The sequence below is a fragment of the Pristiophorus japonicus genome, chromosome 1, assembly GCF_044704955.1.
Source record: "Pristiophorus japonicus isolate sPriJap1 chromosome 1, sPriJap1.hap1, whole genome shotgun sequence".
Classification (NCBI taxonomy): Eukaryota; Metazoa; Chordata; class Chondrichthyes; family Pristiophoridae; genus Pristiophorus; species Pristiophorus japonicus.
Genome location: NC_091977.1, coordinates 227,736,309 through 227,762,866, shown reverse-complemented (window position 1 = coordinate 227,762,866; position 26,558 = coordinate 227,736,309). Strand labels below are relative to the sequence as shown.

The window sequence follows — 26,558 nt, the reverse complement described above, 5'->3', positions numbered from 1 at the left end:
ATTTAGAACTGAGATGAGGAGAAATTTCTTCTCTCAGAGGGTCGTAAATCTGTGGAATTCTCTGCCCCAGAGAACTGTGGAGGCTGAGTCATTGAATATATTTAATATGGAGATAGACAGATTTTTGAACAATAAGGGAGTGAAGGGTTATGGGGAGTGTGCAAGGAAATGGAGCTGAGGCCAAGATCAGATCAGCCATGATCTTATTAAATGGCGGAGCAGGCTCGATGGGCCAGATGGCTTACTCCTGCTCCTATTTCTTATGTTCTTAATAGTAGCCTTCAAAAGGGAATCAGATAAATACCCGAAGGACAAAAAATTGCAAGGATATGGAGAAATAGACGGGGAGTGGGACTAACTTGATTGCTCTTGGAAAGAGCCGGCCCAGACTCGATGGGCCGAATGGCCTCCTTCTATATGGTACTATTCTATGATTCTATGATCTAATTGAATGGTGGAACAGCTTGAGGGCTGAAAGGCCTCCTCCAATTCCTAATGTTCCTATGTGCCATACCACAGTCTATTCTAAAGGCTCAATCCTTTGTTTTTTGTACAATCCAGGGTTATCAATGAATCTTTGAGAGACCAACTGCTGGTCACCATTCAGAAGACCTTCAACTATAGTCGCACCCAGGCCCAGCATCTCTTTATAATTTTAATGGAATGCATGAAAAAGAAGGAATTGGTGAGTGAAGCAACTCGGCTGGGAGTCCCACATCGGGCGCAGTCTACGGCGATATGGAGAGACGCAGACCGCAGGCACAATTCAGCTGGTCAGAGTTCTACCGAGATACAGTCACTACTAACTCTTTGCTCTCCCCAGTGTAGCGCTTTGGACAGGTGGAGAGAGGAGGATTATTCAACCTATTGGAGCAAGTTTGTAGCTTAATTATAACGCTCATTAAAATTGCAGAATATTGCTATTTTCAGGGATTCTGAAATTAGTATCCGTTTTTAGTGAAAGAGAGAAGTCAGATCAAGTCTGTTATATTTGGCATAAGATAATTGGAAAAAGAACCAGTGTGAAGAGAAGGAGAATTTGTTTTTACGCATCGAGTTGTTGTGATCTGGAAAGCACTACCTGAAAGGATGGTGGAAGCAGATCCAATAGTAACTTTGAAAAGGGAATAGGATAAATACTTGAAGGGGAAACATTTGTAGGGCTATGGGGAAAGAGCAGGAGGAATGGGACTAATTGGATAGCTCTTTCAAAGAGCCGGCACGATGGGCTGAATGGCCTCATTCTGTGCACTGTAAGATTCTATGATAAAGTAATTCCTCAACCTAAGCTAATTTACTCAATTCTGACATATAGTGGACCTATTATAATGCTGATTCATTTAAAATATTGATTATTATATCTACAATTTTACTGTTAATTTTATGTTGCTCATCTGCTGCCAGTGAAACCTCAGTCATTCACCTCCTGTTATCTGTTCAACTCGTTTTGTCATTCAGTGGAAAGTTTACACAACAAATGGGAATAATGTCCTTTATTTTAACTTTGCAGACACTGAGCAGCTGTAAGAATTTTAAGAAGGCACATAACTTGGAGCTACAAAACCTGCCAATTCATTAACTATATCAAAACCACAAAGTTAATTGTTACTCTTTCCAGAGGGTAGCTTGATTTAAATGTACGTAAGCTTTAAGATGGACATCAGTATGGTGACATTATCTCAAACGAACGGAGAGTCCAGTATAATTGAATCAAAAGAAAGATTTGCCTTTCTATAGCATCTTTCATGACCTCAGGACATTCCAAAGTGCTTTACAGCTAATGAAGTGCTTTTGGAGTGTAGTCACTTTTATAGTGTAGGAAAGGCGGCAGCTAAATTGCACACAGCAAGCTCCCACAAACAGCAATGTGATAATGACAAGATAATCAGTTTTAGTGATGTTGAATGAGGGATAAATATTGGCCAGGACACCAGGGAAAACCCCTGCTCTCCTTCAAAATAGTGTCAAGAGATCTTTTACATCAACCTGAGAGAGCAGACGGGGCCTCAGTTTAACAGTTTCATCTGAACAGCGGCACCGCCAACAGTGCAGTGCTCCCTGGTTCATCTTATCAGCTCCTGCCTTCAACTGTCCTGCTCCCACACTGCCACCATTGGTCACTCACTCAACACATCCATCCTCGTAGTACACCACCACCCCCTGCCAGTTGGCAAGCCGATTGGATGATTCTTGACTGTCAGTCAAAAGAACCTTTTATCCCCATTTTCAATATTTTTATAACTGTTCAAAGAAAATGGCAAAAAAAACACACTTTTTAATGCCCCTGTGATTGTTCTCCCGGGTGTTGCTCCCAGCAGTGTCCTGCAGATTAGTCTTCAATTTCTGGAGATTCCAGGGCAATCCTGTCATTGATTCTACTGATCTTAATTAATATCCTCAGGGAGGCAAATAAGCACAACAACAACTATTTATATAGCGCCTTTAATGTAGTGAAACGTCCCAAGGTGCTTCACATGCTTCACAAGTAAAACAAAGTAAACTGTTAAATTCTCCCTCCCTTCAATGCATTTAAAAACTCCAACGAGTCAGTCAAAACTGATTTAAGTTGTCACGTAACTTGTGTAAATCTCATCAAATACTATGATATAAGTATTAGGAACAGGAGTAGGCCATTCGGCCCTTTGAGTCTGCTCCACCATTTAACAAGATCATGGTTGATCTTCTACCTCAACTCCACCTTCCCGCATTATCCCCATATAGAAACATAGAAAATAGGTGCAGGAGTAGGCCATTCGGCCCTTCGAGCCTGCACCACTATTCAATAAGATCATGGCTGATCATTCACCTCAGTACCCCTTTCCTGCTTTCTTTCCATACCCCTTGATCCATTTAGCCGTAAGGGCCATATCTAACTCCCTCCTGAATAGATCCAATGAACTGGCATCAACGACTCTCTGCGGTAGGGAATTCTACAGGTTAACAACTCTGAGTGAAGAAGTTTCTCCTCATCTCAGTCCTAAATGGCTTACCCCTTATCCTTAGACTGTGTCCTCTGGTTCCAGACTTCCCCAACATCAGGAACATTCTTCCTGCATCTAACTTGTCCAGTCCCGTCAGAATTTTATATGTTTCCATGAAATCCCCTCTCATCCTTCTAAACTCCAGGGAATATAGGCGATCCAATCTCTCCTCATATGTCAGTCCTGCCATCCCGGGAATCAGTCTGGTGAACCCTCGCTGCACTCCCTCAATAGAAAGAACATCCTTCCTCAGATTAGGAGACTAAAACTGAACACAATATTCCAGGTGAAGCCTCACCAAGACCCTATACAACTGCAATAAAACTTCCCTGCTCCTATACTCAAATCCCCTAGCTATGAAGGCCAACATACCATTTGCCTTCTTCACCGCCTGCTGTACCTGCATGCCAACTTTCAATGACTGATGTACCATGACACCCAGGTCTCGTTGCACCTCCCCTTTTCCTAATCTGCTGCCATTCAGATAATATTCTGCCTTTGTGTTTTTGCCCCCAAAGTTAAAAGCAGCAAGAGAAATGTCAAAGCTCTAGAGCATAGCAGAATTTGGGGTAAAATAAGCAGAGTGGGTCAGGAAGGGACAGAGAGAGTAACAAAGATAATAGGGCATCAATGACTAAGGTGACATCATTGAAAAATAGAAAAAAGTCAAAGCTAAAGGCACTTTATCTAAATGCATGAAGCATTCTCAACAAAATAGATGAATTAATAGTGCTGATCAAAATGAATGAGTTTGATCTAATGGCCATTACGGAGACATGGCTGCAAATTGACCAAGGTTGGGAATTAAATATTCCAGGATACTTAACTTTTAGAAGAGATAGGCAAAATGGAATCTTTTACTGAGATGAAGCCGTATCTTTTTTGGATGTACTCATTTTCATGATTTTCTTTTTCTCTTTTCCTTCCTTAATTTATTTATCTTTATCATCTTTTGGTCTCCTTTCCATATTTAATTCCGGATGGCAGTAAGAAACCTTGGGTGAAAGGCCACTCTTTGTGTAAAGATGCTTGGCAAAAATATTTTCAGGATTTGTATTTACAACTTGGTGTTATTGATGGAGGTTCCATGCTATCTTGAAGTGGTCAAGTAATTTTGGAAATTAGCTCTTAGTCTTAATATCCAGCACATCAGCAGTTTGACAAGGCAAATAGAAAGTACAGGAATTTCCGTTTAGGACCTATTTTGTAAAACCAGGCATAATGCCTTTTTTAAAAAAAAAAGCAAATTACATCTCAGAAAATTGCATTTTTGATAAAAATCCAAAAATAGGATTTTTCCTACTGCTTTGAAGTTTATATTCATGTTAAATAGCTTCCTTCCTCCCTGTAGTGGAATCTTCAAGTAGAACAACGTTCAGAATAAAGCTACAATTGTTTCCTAACTAGGTCATCATTGATACTCCCACGCAATGCACACATACCTTTAAAGATAGTCGATCTAACTTTGCCAAATCTCACTCTCATTGCTAGATATTATGTTTTGCAAAATAGTTAAGAACTTAAGAATTAAGAGCAGGAGTAGGGCATATGGCCCCTCGAGCCTGCTCCGTCATTCAATAAGATCTTCTACCTCACCTCCACTTTCCCACCCTACCCCCATATCCCACAATTCCCTTAGTGTCCTCTGCGGTAGAGAATTCTAAAGATTCACAACCTTCTGAGTGAAGAAATTTCTCCACATTTTAGTCCTAAATGGCCGACCCTTTATCCTGAGACTATGACCCCTAGTTGTAGACTCTCCAGCCAGGGGTAACAGCCTTTCAGCATCTAAAACAGCTTCTCAGCATCAGTTTTCTCACATATTCTATTTTCAAGCAAAACGATTGCATGTTTTCACAAAAATTCTGCTTTTTCTTGTCTTCTATGCCTTGCAAGTTGGATTAAAAAAATCCAACCGTCGTTTTTTCTGCTGATAGTAGATAGTAGAATTCATTGATATAATAAGTATCAGGTGGGTTAATTGGACTTTATTAACAGCAGTGGGGAGATTTGTCAGTATTAATGCCTGATCTTAGCAATAGCTTGTCTTTATGTTAATTAACTGATTTAGTTTCTGGCAATCACAGCTGTGGCATTTTAGAAAGGTTACCAATTGGAAGCCAAAGCATGTTCCCATGGAGATGGTGGGCAAATCAGAGGTAGTGTCCTCAGCAAGGACCTCAGGTGAACTCTTTGAATCCATAATTCAAGATAAAATGAATCACGCCCGGCAACCAAATTTTAATTTGATTTTACGTTTTAAAGTTTAATTTGTTTTCATTGCCGGTGCTTTTAGTGTCCCCCTCCCCTTTTATAGGGGGCACTGGAAAAATTTGATTTTAGCGCCCCAAAAAAAAAGAAGAAAAAAAAAGAAAAAAAAAGGGGCCTTGAAAATGTCTGCTGTGTCACCCAGGCGGGGGACATGGTTTTAATGTTTATGTTTATTTTCAGGTAAACTCAAAAGAGTTTCAAGATAAAATGAGTGAGAATTAATCAAGTATGGCCAACGTGGATTTGTTGTTGGCAAGCCATGTTTGATCAATCCAATAAAGGAAAGAAAGACTTGCATTTATATAGCACCTTTCACGACCTCAGGATGTCCCAAAGGGCTTTACAGCCAATGAAGTACTTTTGTAGTCACTGTTGAAGTAGGAAACCCAGCTGCCAATTTGCACACAGCAAGGTCCCACAAACAGCAATGTGATAATGACCAGATAATCGTTTTTTAGGTGTTGGTTGAGGGATAAAAACTGGCCAGGACACTAGGGAGTACTCTCTGTTCTTCGAAATAGTGTTTGGAAGAGGTGAATGATTGATTAGCTGGATGAAGGAAATGCAGCAGATGAACTTTCAGAAGGTGTTTAATAAAGTGCCTCATGAGAAGTGTGTTTGAAAATATTCAGGAAATGTAGCAGTGTGGATAGTAAGTTGGTTGACAGGCCGGAAGCAAAGAGTTAGGGTGTTCCTCAGATTGAAGGAAGGTTGGAAGTGGTGGACCCTGGAGGTCTACTTTTATTCTTGATAGAAATGGATGATTTGGGCATAGGGAAAACAATTTCAATATTTTCTGCCAACACAAAAGTAGAGGTTTTGACCAACAATGAGGAAGGAGCGTTGTCAAAGATTTCAGGATGACCTCGACAGGTTAGCAGAATGAACAGACAGGTGGAAGATGCCCTTTTACTGTGGATAAGCATAAAGTACTTCATTTTTGGGAGGAACAGCAGAGAAGGGAGTATACACGCCATAGAAAGGCACTGAAGCTTATGATCAGAGAAACAAAGCTAGGGGTTCAGATACATAAACCCTGAATGTTCAATTAAAAGGAAAGAGTTGCATTTCTATAGTGCCTCTTACGACCTCAGGAAGTCTCAAAGTGCTTTACAGCCATTGAAGTACTTTTGAAGTGTAGTCACTGTTGTCATGTAGGAAAGGTGGCAGCTAATTTACGTACAGCAAGCTCCCACAAGCAGCAATGTGATGATGACCAGATAATCTGTTTTTGTAGTGTTGATTGAGGGATAAATATTAGTCAGGACATCGGGGAGAACCCTCCAGCTCTCCTTTAATATAGCGCATTGGAATCTTTTATGTCCACCTCTGAGAGAACAGATGGGGCCTCGGTTTAACACCTCATCTGAAAGACGGCACCTCTGACAGTGCAGCACTCCCTCAGTACTGTCACTGGCAGTGTCCACCTGGATTTTTGAGCTCAAGTCTCTGGAGTGGGACTTGTAGATAAGCAAGTAGATAAAGCCTTAAAGAAAGGCCAATATAATTTTGGATGAAGAAGTATTGATAATATAGAACCAAACTGTGGCGAGATCCGAATTACAGTGTTGCGTAATTTTGGGGTTCCAATACAGAAAGGATACTGAAGTCACAGAGTGTGTATAGCATGGATCCTTTGGGATGGGCCCACAATGTGAAACTATTGTCATCAACACAGACTTGAGGTATTGGAGCAGTGAGGGCTAAGAGGAGATTTCATAGAGCTTTTTAAAATGATGAAGCGCTTGATAAGGTGAATAAGGAAAGACTAATTCCTCTGGTTGGGGTGGGAGTGACGAGATGCCTTCAATTTAAAATTGTCACAGAGAGTAAGGAGAAAGGCTAGGAGAAAGTATTTTTAACAGAGGGCTGTAGGAGCATAGATTGGTGACCATTGCATCTTTAGTGAGGGGGGTGGGATGGTGAGGGGGAGGGGATGGTGAGGGGGAGGGGATGGTGAGGGGGAGGAGATGGTGAGGGGGAGGAGATGGTGAGGGGGAGGGGATGGTGAGGGGGAGGGAATGGTGAGGGGGAGGGAATGGTGAGGGGGAGGGATGGTGAGGGGGAAGGGATGGTGAGGGGGAGGGAATGGTGAGGGGGAGGGAATGGTGAGAGGGGATGGTGAGAGGGGATGGGGAGGGGATGGTGAGGGGGGGAGGGGGTGGTGAGGGGGAGGGGATGGTGAGGGGGAGGGGGAGGGGTGGTGAGGGGGAGGGGATGGTGGGAGGGGATGGTGAGGGGGAGGAGATGGTGAGGGGGAGGGGATGGTGAGGGGGAGGGGATGGTGGGAGGGGAGGGGGAGGGAATGGGATGGGGAGGGGGGTGGTGAGGGGGAGGGGTTGGGGGTGGTGGAAGGGATGGTGAGGGGGAGGGGATGGTGGGAGGGAATGGGGAGGGGGGGTGGTGAGGGGGAGGGGGTGGGGGAGGGGATGGGGAGGGGGAGCAGGGCTTGTGCGGGGGAGGGGTGGCTATTGAGAGTGCCATAACAGCAGTGCGACCTTCTAATGCTAAGCAACATTGACAGGCACAGAACTGAGCTGGCACGGTCTCTGTAGAATAGGCTATTGATAGCACACAGCCTTATAGCGAAATGTTCATTCAAATTAATCTTGGAAGCAGCTTTGTTTCTTCAATCTCCCTAAGATGGTAACTTATAGTACGCTCAGCTCTCCATCTCAAAACCAACCTTTTAAGTTCCAGGCTTGGCAATTTGCATTTAACCAGCAGAACAAGATTACATTCAAGACTTGTTACAATAACACTTTTCTACCAGTTACTCCAGATGACCCTCCATCACCACTGCCTCCCAAACAAAATATTGACAATTTTGAATTTGTTAAAAATAATCATCCTCAGCAGAGACCTGGTGCACTTACAAGGTGAGGTGAAGTGATGACATGATAGTGGTTGAAGGATTCTGTTGTACAGGTATATTGTGTTCTTTCAGTGCAAGCTTATATTAGTCTGAAACTCCAGCCTTGTTGACAACAGCAAATTGCGTTTGTATAGCGCCTTTAACGCAGTAAAAACATTCCGAGGTACTTCACAGGAGTGATCATCAGACAAAAAATTGACACCGAAACCACATTACGCCAGGGAATTAAAAACTTTATCAAAGAGGTAGGTTTTAAGGAGCACCTTAAAGGAGGAGGGAGAGAGAGATGGAGGGAGGGAAGTTCAGAGCTAGGATGCTGAAGGCACGGCCACCAATGTTGAGGCGATGGATCTCGGGGATGCGCAAAAGGCCATATTGTTATACCCATAATTATTAAGTATTTTTGTCTAAAGGCATGCACGGGGCCGAAATTGGTGAAGGCCAAGGGCCGCCCAAAGGACCGCCGATGGCCGCCGACATACCTGACGGGACTCTGGGCAGGGTTTTTGGCAAAAAAGTCCTTGAAAGGGCGGCCGGCAGCAAAAGAGGGACTTACGCCGTCAATCTGAGCGGCAGCGGACGGGAGCTCTCATTCTCGGCGATAAAAGCACTTGCCACCCAAGTGCCGCCGAGGATGGAGTCGGACCCATGGAGGGTCAAAGTGCTACAAATAAAAAGCATTAAAAAAAACATCGACAGACCTTCAGCGGACCCCCTCAAGGTAAGTCGCTGTAAAGAGAACTTTTAAAAGTTGTTTACTAACCTTTTTTTCAGGTTCTTCACACTCACCATCGGGGACAGACCAGCCTCCTCACCGTGGTCCACCCCCGTTCTGGCACCGACTCCTGCCGACTCTCGCCTGCACCAGTCTGGCATCTCGCCGGGCCGTAGGTCAGTTGCGCCACTTGGCCGTCCGCTGATGTCAGCGGGCGGTTCCCGGTGGTTCTCCCCTCCCGCTCGCTCCATACCAAATTGAAACTGGCACAGGGCGCAATTCGAGGAGGAATGTCGGCGGCAGTCGGCAGAAGTGGGCGGTAAGGCCATCAATTTCGGCCTCTCTGTATTTACTTTCTTTTCCATTTGTATATTATAAATTCTTTGTTCGAATAATTTTCCTTTTTCTACAATATATGTTAACCTGTTTTGCTTTTGTTATGCACATTCTATATTGTATTTTGTGATTTAAATGTTGTGATGTATTATTTGCTGTGTTTTGTGAATGTTGAGCATTTTTTTTAATATTACTTAATCATAATTTTTGGTGTGCAGTTTTGCTTCATAAAAATTCATGAAACATCTTGACTTTGTAAGTTTTGTTAATACCCACCTAACTAGAAAATAAAATGCAATCAGTAGGACTGTTAACAAACGAAGTCAAACCCTAACAAGATTGAACACAACCTATCCACAGATGATTTTTTTATTCTCACACTCAAGGGAGGAGGGGAAGAATTGCTCAGTTGCTATGTATACTGATGACGTAAACTGGTTCATGAGGATTGACTCATGTTCATATTTCTAGAAAAATCATGGACCTATTTTTCTTGAGCACAAAGACACACCTATCAAAGGAATTCTTTCTGAAAGCCTTTCTTGTTCATTTTCATTCTCTGGAAAAGAGAAGGCTGAGGGGATGACCTGATAGAGGTCTTTAAAATTACATAGTGGTTTCGCCAATACTGATATAAAGTTTCTGCTAATGTGTTGTCAAACATTGAAATCTTTATTTTCAACACTTTGCCCTTTTGGACAGATGTGCGTGCACCTTTGGAAGTGGCTTAGCGAGTTGTAGTGAATGGTGAGACATAATGGTACCCCCAGCCCCCCCTCCCTAATGGGGATGAGTGTGAAAGGAATGGCCAGGGCATTGTAAGGATCCCTGGCCTCCCAGGTGCTGATGCCCTGTGTCCTTCGCAGCATCTGGTGATTACAGAGAAGGTTGGTGGTGTTGGTGATTCTGGTGTGCCTGGTGATGATAGTGTGCCTGGTGAGGTTGGTGTTGGCACTGATTGTGGTGGGATTCTGAGGACCAATGTGAGGTATTTGCAAAGGCACTGATGCTGATAGAATAGATGGCAGCTGAAGTTGAGATGACAGAAGCGATCAATGATGAGCGAGGTTGCTCCAAGGAGGTGACACTGGATAGAAAGTTCACTGCAAACACTTCAAACCGCTATAAAGCTGAAAGGTTTTTCTAAATCCTGAAGGCTCCAGCTTCTAATATTGGAAATTGAACAGCTGTGAAATGGTAGCAGTTATACCACTTCTGTAGCTAACAACTAGTTGTTGAGAACCAGACACACTTATCTGACGTGTTCGCCGAGGGACGGGAACCTCGTAAAAAACTTGGAAAAATGCTGCTTAAATACCTTTAAGCAGCTTCTTAACTATCTCCATTGCCTGACACGCTGCTTAGTGTCGGCTCTGCAATCCACAGGCAGAGCCGGCACTTGGGAAATTCACAAGGAGGCGGGTTCAGAGCAGACTTTCGTCCCACTGTCAATCACAGCCATTTTGACAGCGGGCCCGCCTCCATACTTGCACTCCCAGGACTGGTAAGATTCCGGCCTCAGTGTGCATTGCATCAAACAGTGTGAGATACCAGACTTAGTCTTGTTTTTATACAAAAGTATGTTCCTTGAAAAAATCTCCTTAATTCTCAGCCATAAGTTTCTAGTGTAATTTGAACAAACCAACTTTTAATTTGAAAGTGAATGTTCATAAGATTCTGCAATCATTTGTGAGTGATCTGCTTGAGATTAATTTGATAAATGAGCAGTTGACACACCAGTTAATATCTGTGTGGTAGTTCCAAAGATAAATCCAAGGCTGATACACTATGTTGTAAAAATGAGCTAATCTAAAACTCAACTGCCCGTGTCCCATCTCGCACCATATCCCGTTCACCCATCACCCCTAAGCTCGCTGACCTGTGTTGGCTCCCGGTTAAGCAACGCCTCGATTTTAATGTTCTTATCCTTGTGTTAAATCCCTCCATGGCCTCGTTCTTCCTTATCTCTGTAATCTCCTCCAGCCCTACATCCCTCAGAGATCTCTGCGATTTTCCAATTCTGGCCTCTTGCACATCCCTAATTTTCATTGTTCCACCATAGGCAGCCGTGCCTTCAGCCGCCTAGGCCCTAAGCTGTGGAATTTACCTCCCTAAATATCCGCATCTCTATCTCTCTCTCCTCCTTTAAGACGCACGGCTGCCAATGGCAGAGCGATGTTAATCAAGGATCACTGGCATATATACACTCACATGCCTCAAAACTCAATTTGATTACTCAACCACTTCAAAATATCCTGCTAATAACTAATATTTGATTTAAAACTTTCAATGACAGTCAATCATAGAGCAGTGGCGACAAGAGGCATCCAAAGCAGACATTTGTGAATGAAAATGAATGCAATGAGTGAATTTAGTACCTTTCAATGGGAATAGTGTGGTGGTACAATTGCTTCATCAGTGCTCCCATTTGTTTCAAATATAGAATGACATATAATGCTGTTTAAACGGTAATCCCACCTTCTATTTAATCATAAAAACCACTCTATTAGATGAGCGAGTTAAAGCAGAACCCTGATCTTAATCTTAATTTCAGGTAATTGGCAAAAGAGCTAGGACAGAGAGAATTTCTTTTTAACACAGTGAGTTATTATGATCTGGAATGCACTGCCTGAAAGGGGGCTGGAAACAGATTCAATAGTAACTTTCAAAAGGGAATTGGATAAATAAAGGGGAGAAAAATTGCAGGGCTATGGGGAAAGAGCAGGGAGAGGGGGACTAATTGGACAGCTCTTTCAAAGAGCCGGCACAGGCACAATGGGCCAAATGGCCGCCTTCTGTGCTGTAAGATTCGATGGCCGCAATTTTGCTGACCTTGGCGGGTCCGTGGCGGGCGACAGCGGATGTGGGTCCCGACCCCGCTGCTGGCTACATCCCGCTCTGTGAAATTAATTTCCCTTGATTAGGCTTGTTAAACCCGCTGTCAAAAATATCAGATTTCCCACCTGACCCGCCACCAATCCCATCCACTCACTCCCCGGAAAATTCGGGCCTATGATTCTAATGTTTGGAGAAATCTCATAGCATTCCTCAAAATAAGGAACAATACTCCAGCATGTTTTAACTGTCATTAAATTCTAGGGAGAGAGAACAGGCTTTGAAATCATGCCAAATGTTCATTATCATCTTTCAACACTCCACTGAAGAACAAATGCACTTCACGTAGTTAATAAATTGATGAATTGTGCACACTGAAGGGTTATGATCATGATGTGTTCAATGCAAGTTTATCGAGTGATCCACAGCTGATTCATGATTGTACTCAGAATGGATTTAAATCATTCATGCACTGGATTGCTAGGAGCATATACCCGTTTGGAGACAATCCTGCGGGATCTGTTCACCAGACCTAAATTCCCAATATGCTCTGTACTCAGAGTGAATTTGAATATCTATTCTGCAATATGATTTGAATTTGGATATTCATGTTAATGACTAAGAATTATTGATCCACCCACGTCTTTTCACAAAGCATAGCTTAGGAGGAATATTTTACAATCTTAACTTATCAATAAGTCTTTCTTTTATTTAATATTGTACTTGCACAAAACCTTAGTAAAGAAGGCAAGACTTGCATTTCTGAAATGCCTTTCACAACCTCAGGATGTCCCAAAGCTGCTTAATAGCCAATGAAGTACTTGTTAAAGTGTAACATAGAAACATAGAAAATAGGTGCAGGAGTAGGCCATTCGGCCCTTCTAGCCTACACCGCCATTCAATGAGTTCATGGCTGAACATTCAACTTCAGTACCCCATTCCTGCTTTCTCGCCATACCCCTTGATCCCCCTAGCAGTAAGGACCTCATCTAACTCCTTTTTGAATATATTTAGTGAATTGGCCTCAACAACTTTCTGTGGTAGAGAATTTCACAGGTTCACCACTCTCTGGGTGAAGAAGTTCCTCCGCATCTCGGTCCTAAATGGCTTACCCCTTATCCTTAGACTGTGACCCCTGGTTCTGGACTTCCCCAACATTGGGAACATTCTTCCTGCATCTAACCTGTCTAACCCCGTCAGAATTTTATATGTTTCTATGAGGTCCCCTCTCATTCTTCTGAACTCCAGTGAATACAAGCCCAGTTGATCCAGTCTTTCTTGATAGGTCAGTCCCGCCATCCCGGGAATCAGTCTGGTGAACCTTCGCTGCACTCCCTCAATAGCAAGAATGTCCTTCCTCAGGTTAGGAGACCAAAACTGTGCACAATACTCCAGGTGTGGCCTCACCAAGGCCCTGTACAATTGTAGTAACACCTCCCTGCCCCTGTACTCAAATCCCCTTGCTATGAAGGCCAACATGCCATTTGCTTTCTTAACCGCCTGCTGCACCTGCATGCCAACCTTCAATGACTGATGTACCATGACACCCAGGTCTCTTTGCACCTCCCCTTTTCCTAATCTGTCACCATTCAGATAATAGTCTGTCTCTCTGTTTTTACCACCAAAGTGGATAACCTCACATTTATCCACATTATACTTCATCTGCCATACATTTGCCCACTCACCTAACCTATCCAAGTCGCTCTGCAGCCTCACAGCATCCTCCTCGCAGCTCACACTGCCACCCAACTTAGTGTCATCCGCAAATTTGGAGATACTACATTTAATCCCCTCATCTAAATCATTAATGTACAGTGTAAACAGCTGGGGCCCCAGCACAGAACCTTGCGGTACCCCACTAGTCACTGCCTGCCATTCTGAAAAGTACCCATTTACTCCTACTCTTTGCTTCCTGTCTGACAACCAGTTCTCAATCCATGTCAGTACACTACCCCCAATCCCATGTGCTCTAACTTTGCACATCAATCTCTTGTGTGGGACCTTGTCGAACGCCTTCTGAAAGTCCAAATATACCACATCAACTGGTTCTCCCTTATCCACTCTACTGGAAACATCCTCAAAAAATTCCAGAAGATTTGTCAAGCATGATTTCCCTTTCACAAATCCATGCTGACTTGGACCTATCATGTCACCTCTTTCCAAATGCACTGCTATGACATCCTTAATAATTGATTCCATCATTTTACCCACTACCGATGTCAGGCTGACCGGTCTATAATTCCCTGTTTTCTCTCTCCCTCCTTTTTTAAAAAGTGGGGTTACATTGGCTACCCTCCACTCCATAGGAACTGATCCAGAGTCAATGGAATGTTGGAAAATGACTGTCAACGCATCCACTATTTCCAAGGCCACCTCCTTAAGTACTCTGGGATGCAGTCCATCAGGCCCTGGGGATTTATCGGCCTTCAATCCCATCAATTTCCCCAACACAATTTCCCGGCTAATAAGGATTTCCCTCAGTTCCTCCTCCTTACTAGACCCCCCGACCCCTTTTATAACCGGAAGGTTGTTCGTGTCCTCCTTCGTGAATACCGAACCAAAGTACTTGTTCAATTGGTCCGCCATTTCTTTGTTCCCAGTTATGACTTCCCCTGATTCTGACTGCAGGGGACCTACATTTGTCTTTACTAACCTTTTTCTCTTTACATATCTATAGAAACTTTTGCAATCCGTCTTAATGTTCCCTGCAAGCTTCTTCTCATACTCCATTTTCCCTGCCCTAATCAAACCCTTTGTCCTCCTCTGCTGAGTTCTAAATTTCTCCCAGTCCCCAGGTTCGCTGCTATTTCTGGCCAATTTGTATGCCACTTCCTTGGCTTTAATACTATCCCTGATTTCCCTTGATAGCCACGGTTGAGCCACCTTCCCTTTTTTATTTCTATGCCAGACAGGAATGTACAATTGTTGTAATTCATCCATACGGTCTCTAAATGTCTGCCATTGCCCATCCACTGTCAACCCCTTAAGTATCATTCGCCAATCCATCTCAGCCAATTCACGCCTCATACCTTCAAAGTTAGCCTTCTTTAAGTTCTGGACCATGGTCTCTGAATTAACTGTTTCATTCTCCATCCTAATGCAGAATTCCACCATATTATGGTCACTCTTCCCCAAGGGGCCTCGCACAACGAGATTGCTAATTAATCCTTTCTCATTACATAACACCCAGTCTCTGTTGTAGTGTAGGAAACAGAACAGCTAATTTTGCGCACAGCAAACTTCCACAAACAGCATTGTGATAATGACCAGATACACTGTTTTTTAGTGTTGTTGGTTGAGCGTTAAATATTGGCCCAGGACACTGGGGAGAACTAGTCTGTTCTTCAAAATAGTGGCCATGGCATCTCTTACGTCCACCTGAGATGGCAGACGGGGCCTTGGTTTAACATCTTATCCAAAAGATGGTTGCAGTTTGAGAATTGTTACATTTTGGGCACCCCCATTACAGGAAGAATATAAAAGTAATGTAAGGATGCAGTTCAGATTCACTAGGCTGTGACTAGGGGTATAGTTATATAAAAACAATAACAACTTGCATTTATATAACGCCTTTAATGGAGTAAAACAATTCAAGTGCTTCACAGGAGCGTTATCAAACAAAATTATGTAGAGAGACTTGAACAAGTAGTACTTTTTCACCAGACGTGAGAAGGTTTGGGGTGACCAATAGAGGCCTACAAGATTATGAAGGGTTAGAATTAGGTAAATAATGGTAGATCATCTCTACTGGTCAGGAAGGTGGCCACAAGAGGGCACAAACGTAAAGACAACCGTAAAAGGAATTGAAGAGGATGATCGAAAGAAAAAGATTCTTTACAACTTGGTTGGTTAGAATGTGAACTTCTCTGGCAGCACCTCTCGTTGAAGCAAAGGTTGTAAATTATTTTCCAAGAGGAGTTTGAAAAAGAGGAACATTACCCCTGAATGACCTGGCTCTAATACTGTTCTGTTTTGATCTTTTGATGGCTGAACTCTCTTGCTATTAATTAATTGGACTTAAGCCAGTTTCGCGAGCAATGTCCAGCCTTGTTCTGGACTTCCAGAGGAAATAGTTTCTCTCTATTTACCCTATCAACTCCTTTAATCATCTTAAACATCTCAATTAGATCACCTCTTAATCTTCTACAGAATCATAGAACAGAAGGAGGCCATTCAGCCCGTCGAATCTGTGCCGGCTCTTTCGAAAAGCAATCCAGTTAGTCCCACTCCCCCGCTCTATCCTCATATCCTGCAATTTTTTCTCCTTCAAGTATTTATGCAATTCCCTTTTAAAGACTACTATTGAATTTGGATCCACCACCCTATCAGACAGTGCTTTCCAAATCCACAACTCTTGTTACATGAAAATGTATTTCCTCATGTCGCCTCTGGTTCTTTTACCATTCACTTTAAATCTGTGCTCTCTGGTCATCGGTCCTTCAGTCATTGGAAATCATGTCTCTTTATTTACTCTAACTAAACCCCTCATGATTTTAAACATAAGTGCATAAGCAGTGCACAGCTCAGTGGCACATTGAATCGCACCTAATGGTTTTGAGCTGATTTTCCGGAGTTCATGCTGTAAGTGCTTCAGAAATTCTTTAATAATTTATGAACTGTAAGAATATCACAGAGGTGAAAGGGAATACTGCCAATGCTTTGAAATCGGAATCAGGAACAGAAGGTGCTGGAAGAACATCATCAGCCTTGGCAGCATTTGAGAAGGGAAAAGACAGATTAATGTAGACAAGGGCAAGCTATCGGCAACAGATTATCTTTTGTTGCTTTACAGATGCTAAATCTTTCTGCTGTGCATTTCCAGCAAGTTTTGTTTCATATAAACATACTGCTTCCAGTTTCCTACAGTTATACTGATCTGACAAAGGAAGGGACAAAATAAAAAACCTTTATATCCTGACATTGGTGCATAAAATCACCCAATGATATATTTAATAAAATAAGCAATTGAAAGTCAAATCTTTTTTTAATTCAATTTTTATAGATATATAGAACCCCCTCCTGACTGGTTCCCAGTCCAGCAACTCCTGGATTTAAAAATTCTCGTCCTTGTGTTCAAATCCTTCCGTGGCCTCACCCCTCCCTAACTCTGTAACCTCCTCCAGCCCTACAACAACAACACTCCTCAAAATCTTGCTCACCCCCAATTTCTATCGCAACACCATTGGTGGCCGTCACTTCAACTGCCTAGGCCCCAGGCTCTGGAATTCCCTGCCTAAACCTCTTCTGCTCTCTCTCCTCTTTTAAGACGATTTCTTAAAACCTACCTCTTCAGCCAAGCTTTTGGTCACCTGTCCTAATATCTCTTTATGTGGCTTTGAGTCAAATTTTGTTTGATAACGCTCCTTAGAAGCACCTTGGGATGTTATACTATGTTAAAGGTGATATATAAATGTTGTTATTAGTACCAATATGGGGCGCTGTATAAATGTAAGTTGTTAAAGCATACATTGAAAAACCCTGTTCCAATTGCCGTGAATTCACCCAATGGAATCCTGTTTCATCAAGCATGTGACGCACCCCACATCACGTTTTACAAACATGTGAATGTCAGTGGGGCTTTTTAATAAATATTTTACTGAGTGATTCTTCACAAGTGTCAGGAAATGCCTCCGGAAGAGAAGTTTTATACTTAGTACATTGCAGCTACTGGCAAGCAAAGTATGGGGAAATGAAAACAGTATGTTCATAATTTGCTAATAAATTATTAAAATGTTCCTTTTACTGAGAGATGTACAGATCAAACGGTTTTAATTAGCATAAAAGCAAAATACTGTGAATGCTGGAACACTGTTATAAAAGCAGAAAATGCTGGAAACTCCCAGCAGGTCAGGCCGCATCTGTGAAGAGAGAAACAGAGTTAATGTTTCAGGTCGATGACCCTTTGTCAGAACTGGAAATAGTTAAGAGATTTAAAAGGTTTTTAAGCAAGTACAGAAGCAGGGGGAAAGGGAAGAACAAAAGGGAAGGTCTGTGATAGGATAGGGGTCAGAAGTGATTAAATGACAAAGGGTGATGGTGCGAGGCCACAGGGGATGGTAATGGGACAAGCAAAGAAACAAAGATGGATGCAGAGGAGAGGTAAATTGCCTTTATCACAGGTAGATATTTAACAGCAAAAATCAGTTTGGGCAATTTCTATTACAGCACTTGATTTACCCATTCACATAGAGGTCTGTTCACCAAACAACAGCAGGTTTAATGTCAACTTCTGGGTTGAACCTGAAGTCGTGAAAGGCACTATAGAAATGCAAGTTTTTTTCCCCCTTATTCTCCAGGGTGGTACATTTGAGCTCACAATGTGTGGACTCGGAACCTAGGATCTTTCCGATCAGTATGGCTCAGTGCCACACTTGGACAGTGTATGTACCAACTCAGCTTTTAAAGTTGCCCCAGTTCTTCCTTTTTTAAACTACTTTAGATTGACAGTAAAAGAGAGAACATTTAGCACAGCATTTGTACTGAGAAGCTAATTGGTTACATAGAATTCACATAGAATTTTACAGTACTGAAACAGCCCATTTGGCTCAATTGGTCCGTGCCGCTGTTTATGCTCTACACCAGCCTCCTCCCACCCTCTTCATCTCACCCCATCAGCATACCCTTCCATTCCTTTCTCTTCAAACCCTCTTCAATTCATGGCGGGTGTTGCAGCTTTACTCACAGTCATCTTCCAGTAAGATGCTGCCTCGGATGATGACTCCCACCAATATGCTGGAGAGTAACACTGGCACACCACATTCCCAATTTAATATGTCCATTGTAAGGTATTTGTTTTTACTATCTTAACCCTAACCCTAATCAGAGGTGAGAGCAACCAAGACTTTAAACTTTTCTAACTAACAGTTTTATTAGCATTAAATCAGTATAGGTTTACAGATAAAGGTGCATACAACGTTTAGATCAGGAGATTTAAAAGGATGATTTTTTTTATTATTCGTTCCAGAATGTGCAAATCGCTGGCAAGGCCAGCATTTCTTGCCCCTTCCTAATTGCCCTTGAGAAGGTGGTAGTGAGCCACCTTTTTGAACCGCTGCAGTCCTTGTGGTGAGGGTACTCCCACAGTGCTGTTAGGGAGGGATTTTGACCCAGTGATGATGAAGGAATGGTGTTATATTTCCAAGTCAGGATGGTGTGTAACACGGAGGGGAGCTTGCAGATGATGGTGCTCCCATGCGCTTACTGCCCTTGTCCTTCTAGGTGGTAGGGGTCACGGGTTTGGGAGATGCTGCCGAAGAAGCCGTGGTGAGTTGCTGCAGTGCATCTTGTAGATGGTACACATTACAGCCACGGTGTGTCTGGGGTGGAGGGAGTGAATGTTGAAGGTGGTGGATGGGGTGCCAATCAAGCGGGCTGCTTTGTCCTGGATGGTGTCAAGCTTCTTGAGCGTTGTTGGAGCTGCACTCATCCAGGCAAGTGGAGAGTATTGCATCACACTCCTGACTTATGCCTTGTAGATGGTGGAAAGGCTTTGGGGAGTCAGGAGGTGAGACACTCGGCGCAGAATACCCAGCTTCTGACCTGCTCTTGCTTCCACAGTATGTGGCTGGTCCAGTAAAGTTTCTGGTCAATGTTGATGGTAGGGGATTTGGCTATGGTAATGCCATTGAATGTTAAGGGGATGTGGTTAGTCTCTCGCTTGTTGGAGATGGTCATTGCCTAGTTCTTGTGTGGCGCGAATATTATTTGCCACTTATCAACTCAAACCTGAATGTTGTCCAGATCTTGCTGCATGTGGGCATGGACTGCTCCATTTTCTGAGGAGTTACAAATGGAACTGAACACGGTGCAACCATCAGCAATCATCCCCACTTTTGCCCTTATGATGGAGGGAAGGTCATTGCTTAATCAGCGGATGATGGTTGGGCCTACGACACTGCCCTGAGGAACTCCTGCAGCAATGTCCTGGGACTTGGATGATTGACCTCCAACAACCACAACCATCTTCCTTTGTGCTAGGTATGACTCCAGCCGGTGAAGAGTTTTCCCCCTGATTCCCATTGACTTCAATTTTATTAGGGCACCTTGATGCCACACTTGGTCAAATGCTGCCTCAATGTCAAGAGCAGTCATTCTCACCTAACCTCTGGAAGTCAGCTCTTTTGTCCATGTTTGGACCAAAGCTATGATGAGGTCGAGCTGAGTGTGTGATATCTTTATACAGTTACTCAAGCACACACCCTACAAGATGGCTCCATGACAAGGACTGTCATCATGTGACCTTACCACATGACTTTTTATTGTTATTACATAAGTAGTTGCATTATATTAGTCCACTAGGTGGAGCTCCATTACACTTCTCCCTCCTTATTGAAGAAGTAATCATAACAAAATAATCATTATACATAACTTGCATGGTTTACACAACAAAAGATATTAACTTATTTTTCCATATTTACAAATCAAACTTAGCCACTGGTTTTCTGTTTTGAAGACGATACATTCTTCCTTGAACAGAATTTTCCAAATTTGGTGTTGAACTTAGACTCATTCTAGGCTGAGCCTGAGGAGACCTTTTCTCCAAGGGATGCCCTTGATCTACTTTTGGATTCTCTCCAACTTCAGACTATTTGTCTTTCTGACTCGGACTCAGACTTAAATTCTGACTTTCTCTTGGACTTGTTTCTAATACATCTGATGCAGGATTTGCTACTGGTACTCTACTTATAACAAGACTATCTGACTCATCAGAAATAATCGAATCACTCCAACTTTCAACTCCTTCCAATCTGTCGGTAAAATATGATCAATGTGAACAAACATAACCTTTCCATGATCATGCATCTTGACCAAATATATGCGAGGACCACATATCTTCACTATTCTTCCTGGTAACCACTTTAACCTTTTATGGTGATGGTTCTTCACTCTAACCTTCTGATTCAATTTCACACTTCTCTCTCTTACTCTACCTCTATCATGACTCTCTGTCTTGATTGTTTCTCTTCTACAGACTGTGCCAAGTTTGGCTTTAACAATGAGAACCTGGTTCGTAGCTGTTGTTTGAGAAACAACTCTGCTGGTGTTCTACCAGTAGTTGTATGAGGAGTATTACAATAAGTAATGAGAAAATTTGGCAGTTTGTGGTCCAACGACAACTGCTGTTTCTTTGGATTCCGATCCAACATTTGCTTGACGAGAGCACGTTTTACAATTTGTACTGTGTGCTCTGCTGCACCATTTGAAGCAGCAAGTATGGTGTAGCTTTCGTATGTTTCACACCATTTCTGCTCATGAACTGTACAAATTATTCTGAACAAAATTTGGCCCATTATCAGACATAATTTCTTCTGGGAGGTCATATGAAGAAAACAATCTTCGTAAATTGCCTACTGTTTAACTTATTGTTGTTTACCACATCAGAAACACCTCTATCCACCTCGAATGACTATCAATCACAATTAACAATTGCAGTCCTTCTAGCTCGGCAAACTCTACTTGTAACCTTAGCCACACCCTGGGAGGCCATTTCCATGGCTGTAATGGTACTTGCTTACCGATTTGACATGTTGTGCACTGACTAACGATGTACTCTATCTCTTTATCTAAACCTGGCCACCATAAGTAACTGTGTGCAAAACTCTTGGTCAAGCACATTCCCAGCTGTTGGTCATGAAGATCTCTTAACAATTTGGACATGAACTTATTTGGGCTAACTATCCTTGCTCCCCATATGATACAATCTTTATCCACTAATAATTCATACCTACAAATGAAGTATGGCTGTATATCTTCCTCTGATACCTGGTTTGGTCATACATTCACTATATAATCATACACCTTTGACATAACTGGGTCACGTTTGCTTGCTCTACCAATCTCTTCAGCTGTTACTGGCAGTTCATCAATGTATGAAAAATAGAAGACTTCTTCGCTATTGAGTGTAACTTGTGATGGGGATGGTAACCTGAACATAGCATCAGCATTAGTGTGATCAGCTGATCGTCTGTACTCGATGTCATATGTGTATGCTGACAAAATCAAAGCCCATCTCTGCATTCGGGCTGCAACTAAGGTTGGAACTGGGGACTTTGGATGGAGGATTGCTTTCAGGGGCTTATGGTCAGAAGCGATGGTAAACTTAAGACCAAACAAGTATTTGTGGAACTTCTCGACCCCAAAAATCAATGCCAAAACTTCCCTTTCGATCTGCACATAATTCCGCTCACTGGCACAGGCGTGAAGCAAAAGCAATTGGTCTCTCCTCCCCATTATCTAGCACATGAGAGATCAGTGCCCCAACTCCATATGGAGAGGTGTCACATGCTCGCTTGATCTCCTTAGATACGTCATAGTGAACTAAAATGGTACTCTCTACCAACTGGCTTTTACACTCTTTGAATGCTGCGTCACATTCTTCTGACCACTTCCAATGGACCTGTTTTTTCAACAACTTATTGCATGGATGTAACACTGTAGCCAAATTTGTTAGGAACTTCCCATAATAGTTCAAAAGACCCAAAAATGATCGAAGTTCAGTGACATTCTTGGGAGTGGGTGCATTTCTGATCCAGCTTTCCCTTCATTGGATGTAAACCATCTTTGGCTACTCTGTGCCCTAAGTACTCTACTGAGTTTTGAAATAACTCACACTTGTGAGCAGTCATTCATACTCTGTGCTTCTCTAGACATTTGAGCACTTCATTCAACATGTTACTATACATTTGCCTGTTTGGTGCTGAAATGCATATGTCATCTAAATAACATACTACCCCTTTAATGCCTTACAAAATTTGGTTCATCACCCCTTGGAATATGGCGGGGGCGGAAGACACTCCAGATGGTAGCCTATTAAATTGATATAGTGTGAGGGTGGGAGTGTGGGGTGTGCTCTGTGTGGTCTCTATGAGGAGGCCAGGTTCCCTTCTGACCAACTTGAGCAGTTTCGAATCGCTTCCCCTCCCTTGGGTTCTGTACTCTGGATTTATTTGTGGGGGGTGTGACAAAAGTGCAGAGGACGCTGGTTTGATGCAAAGAACTTTGGTTTTATTACAGTCAAAGTAATACAGGCTTATTACTCTAGTAAGAAAATACAAGGCCAAACTTACAATTACTCTAACAAAGAACAATACAAGGAAAGGTACAAGGTCAAACTTAAAATCACTCTAATAAAGAACAATACAAGGAAAAGTACAAGATCAAACTTAAAATCACTCTAATAAAGAACAATACAAGGAAAGGTACAAGGTCAAACTTAAAATCACTCTAATAAAGTACCATACACTACACATTCAAAGGGGGTTGCAGTAAAATTATACCTCTCACCTCCCAATACCTAATTCTAGCTAGGTTAGGCAAGGACTTATGCTTACCAATCCTTTTGATAGTTAATGGTAGATGGTGATGTTCTTCCTTCCTTCACGACTTCAAGACTTCGAGGCTGGAGAAGTTAGTTTTACAACTGTCCCATTGGTTTCTCTCCTTGTCTTGATGAGGTAGTAGCAACCACCTCTTCCCCCCTCTCACTAACCTCTGTTGAAAACAGTGGCCAGTTATACAATTTCAATCTTGCCACCCAATCTGTTCATAATCCTTTGTATAATTTTGGCGGGCCTGCTTCTTCTTTGTAATATTTTGTCGGGCCCGTTAAAGTTGATATGTTTTGGGTGGGTTGATGTTCGAAAAACTGTTTCCTGATGGAAATATTAGTTTGGCAATTGCAATGTCCTTTTGTGCTTAGTCTTTCGCATATAGGCTGGATTGGGCCTCTTTGTGATGTATATGCTGAAATTATTTGTCCAGACCCATGTTGATGGGGAGCTATCTCTGGGTGATTTTGTGATGGTAATGTCTCTTGTGGAGGAAGATTTTCAAATACTCATTCTTCCAGACAGGTTAACTCAGTTCTCACATCCAGACAGTTCCAATAATCAAGTGGGCTTCTTTTATTCCCTAGGTCCGCCTACAGGCTTGAATTTGTCTTGTAAAAGTTCATAATTCTATTAAAGTTCGTAGTTTGTTCCATAAGCACTTTAGAGTTCCAAACTTTTCGGTAGATAGTCCCAAATTGAATTTCCTTTCAAATGAGCCCAAACACGGGGGGGGGGGGGTGGTTCTGGTGAATTTTGCTCTCTGCATGACACTGTACACTCTTGAGTGTCAATCAAGGTCAGCAAAATTCCTGCTCCTGAGAGTCAACATTCCCTGCATTTATACTGGCTAAACATTACCCCGCATCCCCCGTTGAAATGCAATGCAATATACAGGCGAATACAGTCATTACAATTCGGTTATAGCATAGAGGGGGTATGATATCTCACTTTTACTCGGTTTTCACAGTAAAATTATGGTATACAGTCATACAGTTAAGTAAAGTGAAATAAAAACACATAGTAGCACATTCTCAAATCGCATAAAGTCCATAATCAAACACATTTTAAGTTCAGTAAAATAAAGGTACATAGTCAAAACATGAAAAGGACATTTAAAACCAGTCTCTCGCTGGTTCACCCCAACCTGCATGATCAGGTAGAGAGCAGGCGGCACCAAAAAATGTAAACGATAGTCGTGCCACTGTGTCACGGGAAATTGATCTGAATGACCCTGTGTATGTGCTAAACTATGGACATGGTCCCAAGTGGATCGCGGGCACGGTGATAGCTAAAGAAGGGAATAGGGTGTTTGTAGTCAAACTAGACAGTGGACAAATTTGCAGAAAGCACCTGGACCAAACGAGGCTGCGGTTCACAGACCGCCTCACCTTGTAAAAAGTTTTCATTTTGACTTTCGGCGGGGAAGTGATGTTGTGTATCTGTAAAGCATGCACTCCCATGTTCCGCCACCAGGGAGCGCATCCCCTGAAGTCCCAAGGGATCCCAGCATCCCTTGGGAGCACTGTATATAAGCCGGCCGCTAAGGCCTGTTGCTCACTCTGGAGTGTCTTATTAAAGACTGAGGTCACTGTTACTTTAACCTCCCTGTGTGCAACCTCATCTGTGTTAGGAACACAATACTTCTCATGCTGACCTCTTTCCTGTAGGGACACATCAAACAGATTGTCTAGCCCTGAGAAAGTTCGCTGGCTTGACAAAGGTGACCGAGTTCTAAATTGGGCTCATAGTCTTTAATTGACTGGCTGTCTTATTCAGTTCCTTGTGGACTGCTGTCTGCTTTTACTCTTATCTCACAGCCCTTCTGCTTGTTATCTTACCGGTGCTTCCTTAATAGCCATACCGGTAGATTCATCTTACTCCTGAGTGTTACCCGGCCTGTGCTTCTTTTAATAGCTGCACAGGTAGATTATTTTCCTTAGCCCGGTAACTAATACATATATACTTAATCATTACACAGATAAATCTTACACTACTCTAACTTATTGCTAAATATCCTTAAATTCACATCGCTATATATGTACATCTGCCACCCGTCTCCGGGTGGCCAGGTTAATTCCCGCCTTCTCTTTTTCTTCGTCTCCCGCTGGGTGTCCAGCGAGGTAGGTGATAGATCGGTCTGCACCGTCTAACCCTAAGTACCCTGACCGGACGTGGGTTTGAGTCCCACACTATCGGGGGAACGTCCCCTCCGGTGCTGCAGCACACCACTCCTTTGGGGGTGGCTGCCTGGTTAGTTTCTTCCCCTGGGGGTTCTGCCTGGTCGAGGGCTATGGGCTGGGAACTCTCACTTGGTGGCTGGTCCACCGCTATCTCTTCTGGGGGTCCCTTGTTGCCCGAGGCTACCGGCTGGGTGTCCCTGCTCGCGGGCTGGTCTCTGACCTTAGGTGCCCTTTTGCGACTGGTCCCTTTCCCGGGGCTGAACCATTTAAATCGGAGCGCTGGTGACCACGGTGTCTTTGGCCGTGGTGTGCAGGGAGTTCTTCTTAAGGCTCCGGCTGCTGGAGGTGTGTCCGAGTCCCAAATGATTGGGGGACAGTTCCTCCAGTAACACAGTCCACCGCCCCTCTAGGTGCAGTCTGTGGGTCTGCCACGTCCCCTGTGGGATTTCCACAGTCGGGGGCTGTTGGCTGGGGGTCCCTGTCTTTAGTACGGTTTACAGTTTTTGGCTGTCCCTTTCGTTTAGCTGCTGCCCCTGGGTTGAAAAGTTTGCACTGAGTTATGTGGAACCACTTTGTTCGGCGGGGCAATTTTATGGCATAGACCATGGGGCTTGCCTTGTCGACAATGTGGTACGGTCCCATGTACAGTGCCTCAAAGACCCCTACTCTAGTGTAGTTTCTCACCATAACCTGGTCCCCTATCTCCCACTCGTGGTGCTTGCGGGGTTCTAGCAGCAGTCGGTTGCTCCGATGCTGTTTTCCCATGTTGTTAGCAGCCTGCCAGTGAATCTGTTTAAGGTGTTCAAACAGATTCCTGACAAAGCTGTCCCGGTTCACTTCCCTAAGCTGACCTTCCGTGAGTCCCCGGGCTAACACATGGGTGGGGGTTCGCAAGGCTGTGCCAGTCATGAGCTCGTACGGGGAGTACCCCGTGCTCTTTGACTGGCTGGCCCGGATCCCCATGAGGACCAGTGGTAGGACCTCTATCCACCCCTTGGGTGAGTCCCCTTTCTCTTTACACAACCTTTCTTTGAT

At 43.2% G+C, this 26,558-nt stretch overlaps 1 protein-coding gene across 1 annotated transcript in view; it reads left to right on the top strand.

The window, feature by feature from the left end:
• trpm3 (transient receptor potential cation channel, subfamily M, member 3) overlaps nt 1–26,558 on the top strand; it is a 223,540-nt gene that overhangs the window by 22,585 nt on the left and 174,397 nt on the right. Inside the window, exon 6 of the mRNA XM_070887456.1 lies at nt 562–685. Coding sequence (XP_070743557.1) covers nt 562–685 — 124 coding nt within the window. The remainder of the gene's footprint in view (nt 1–561; nt 686–26,558) is intronic.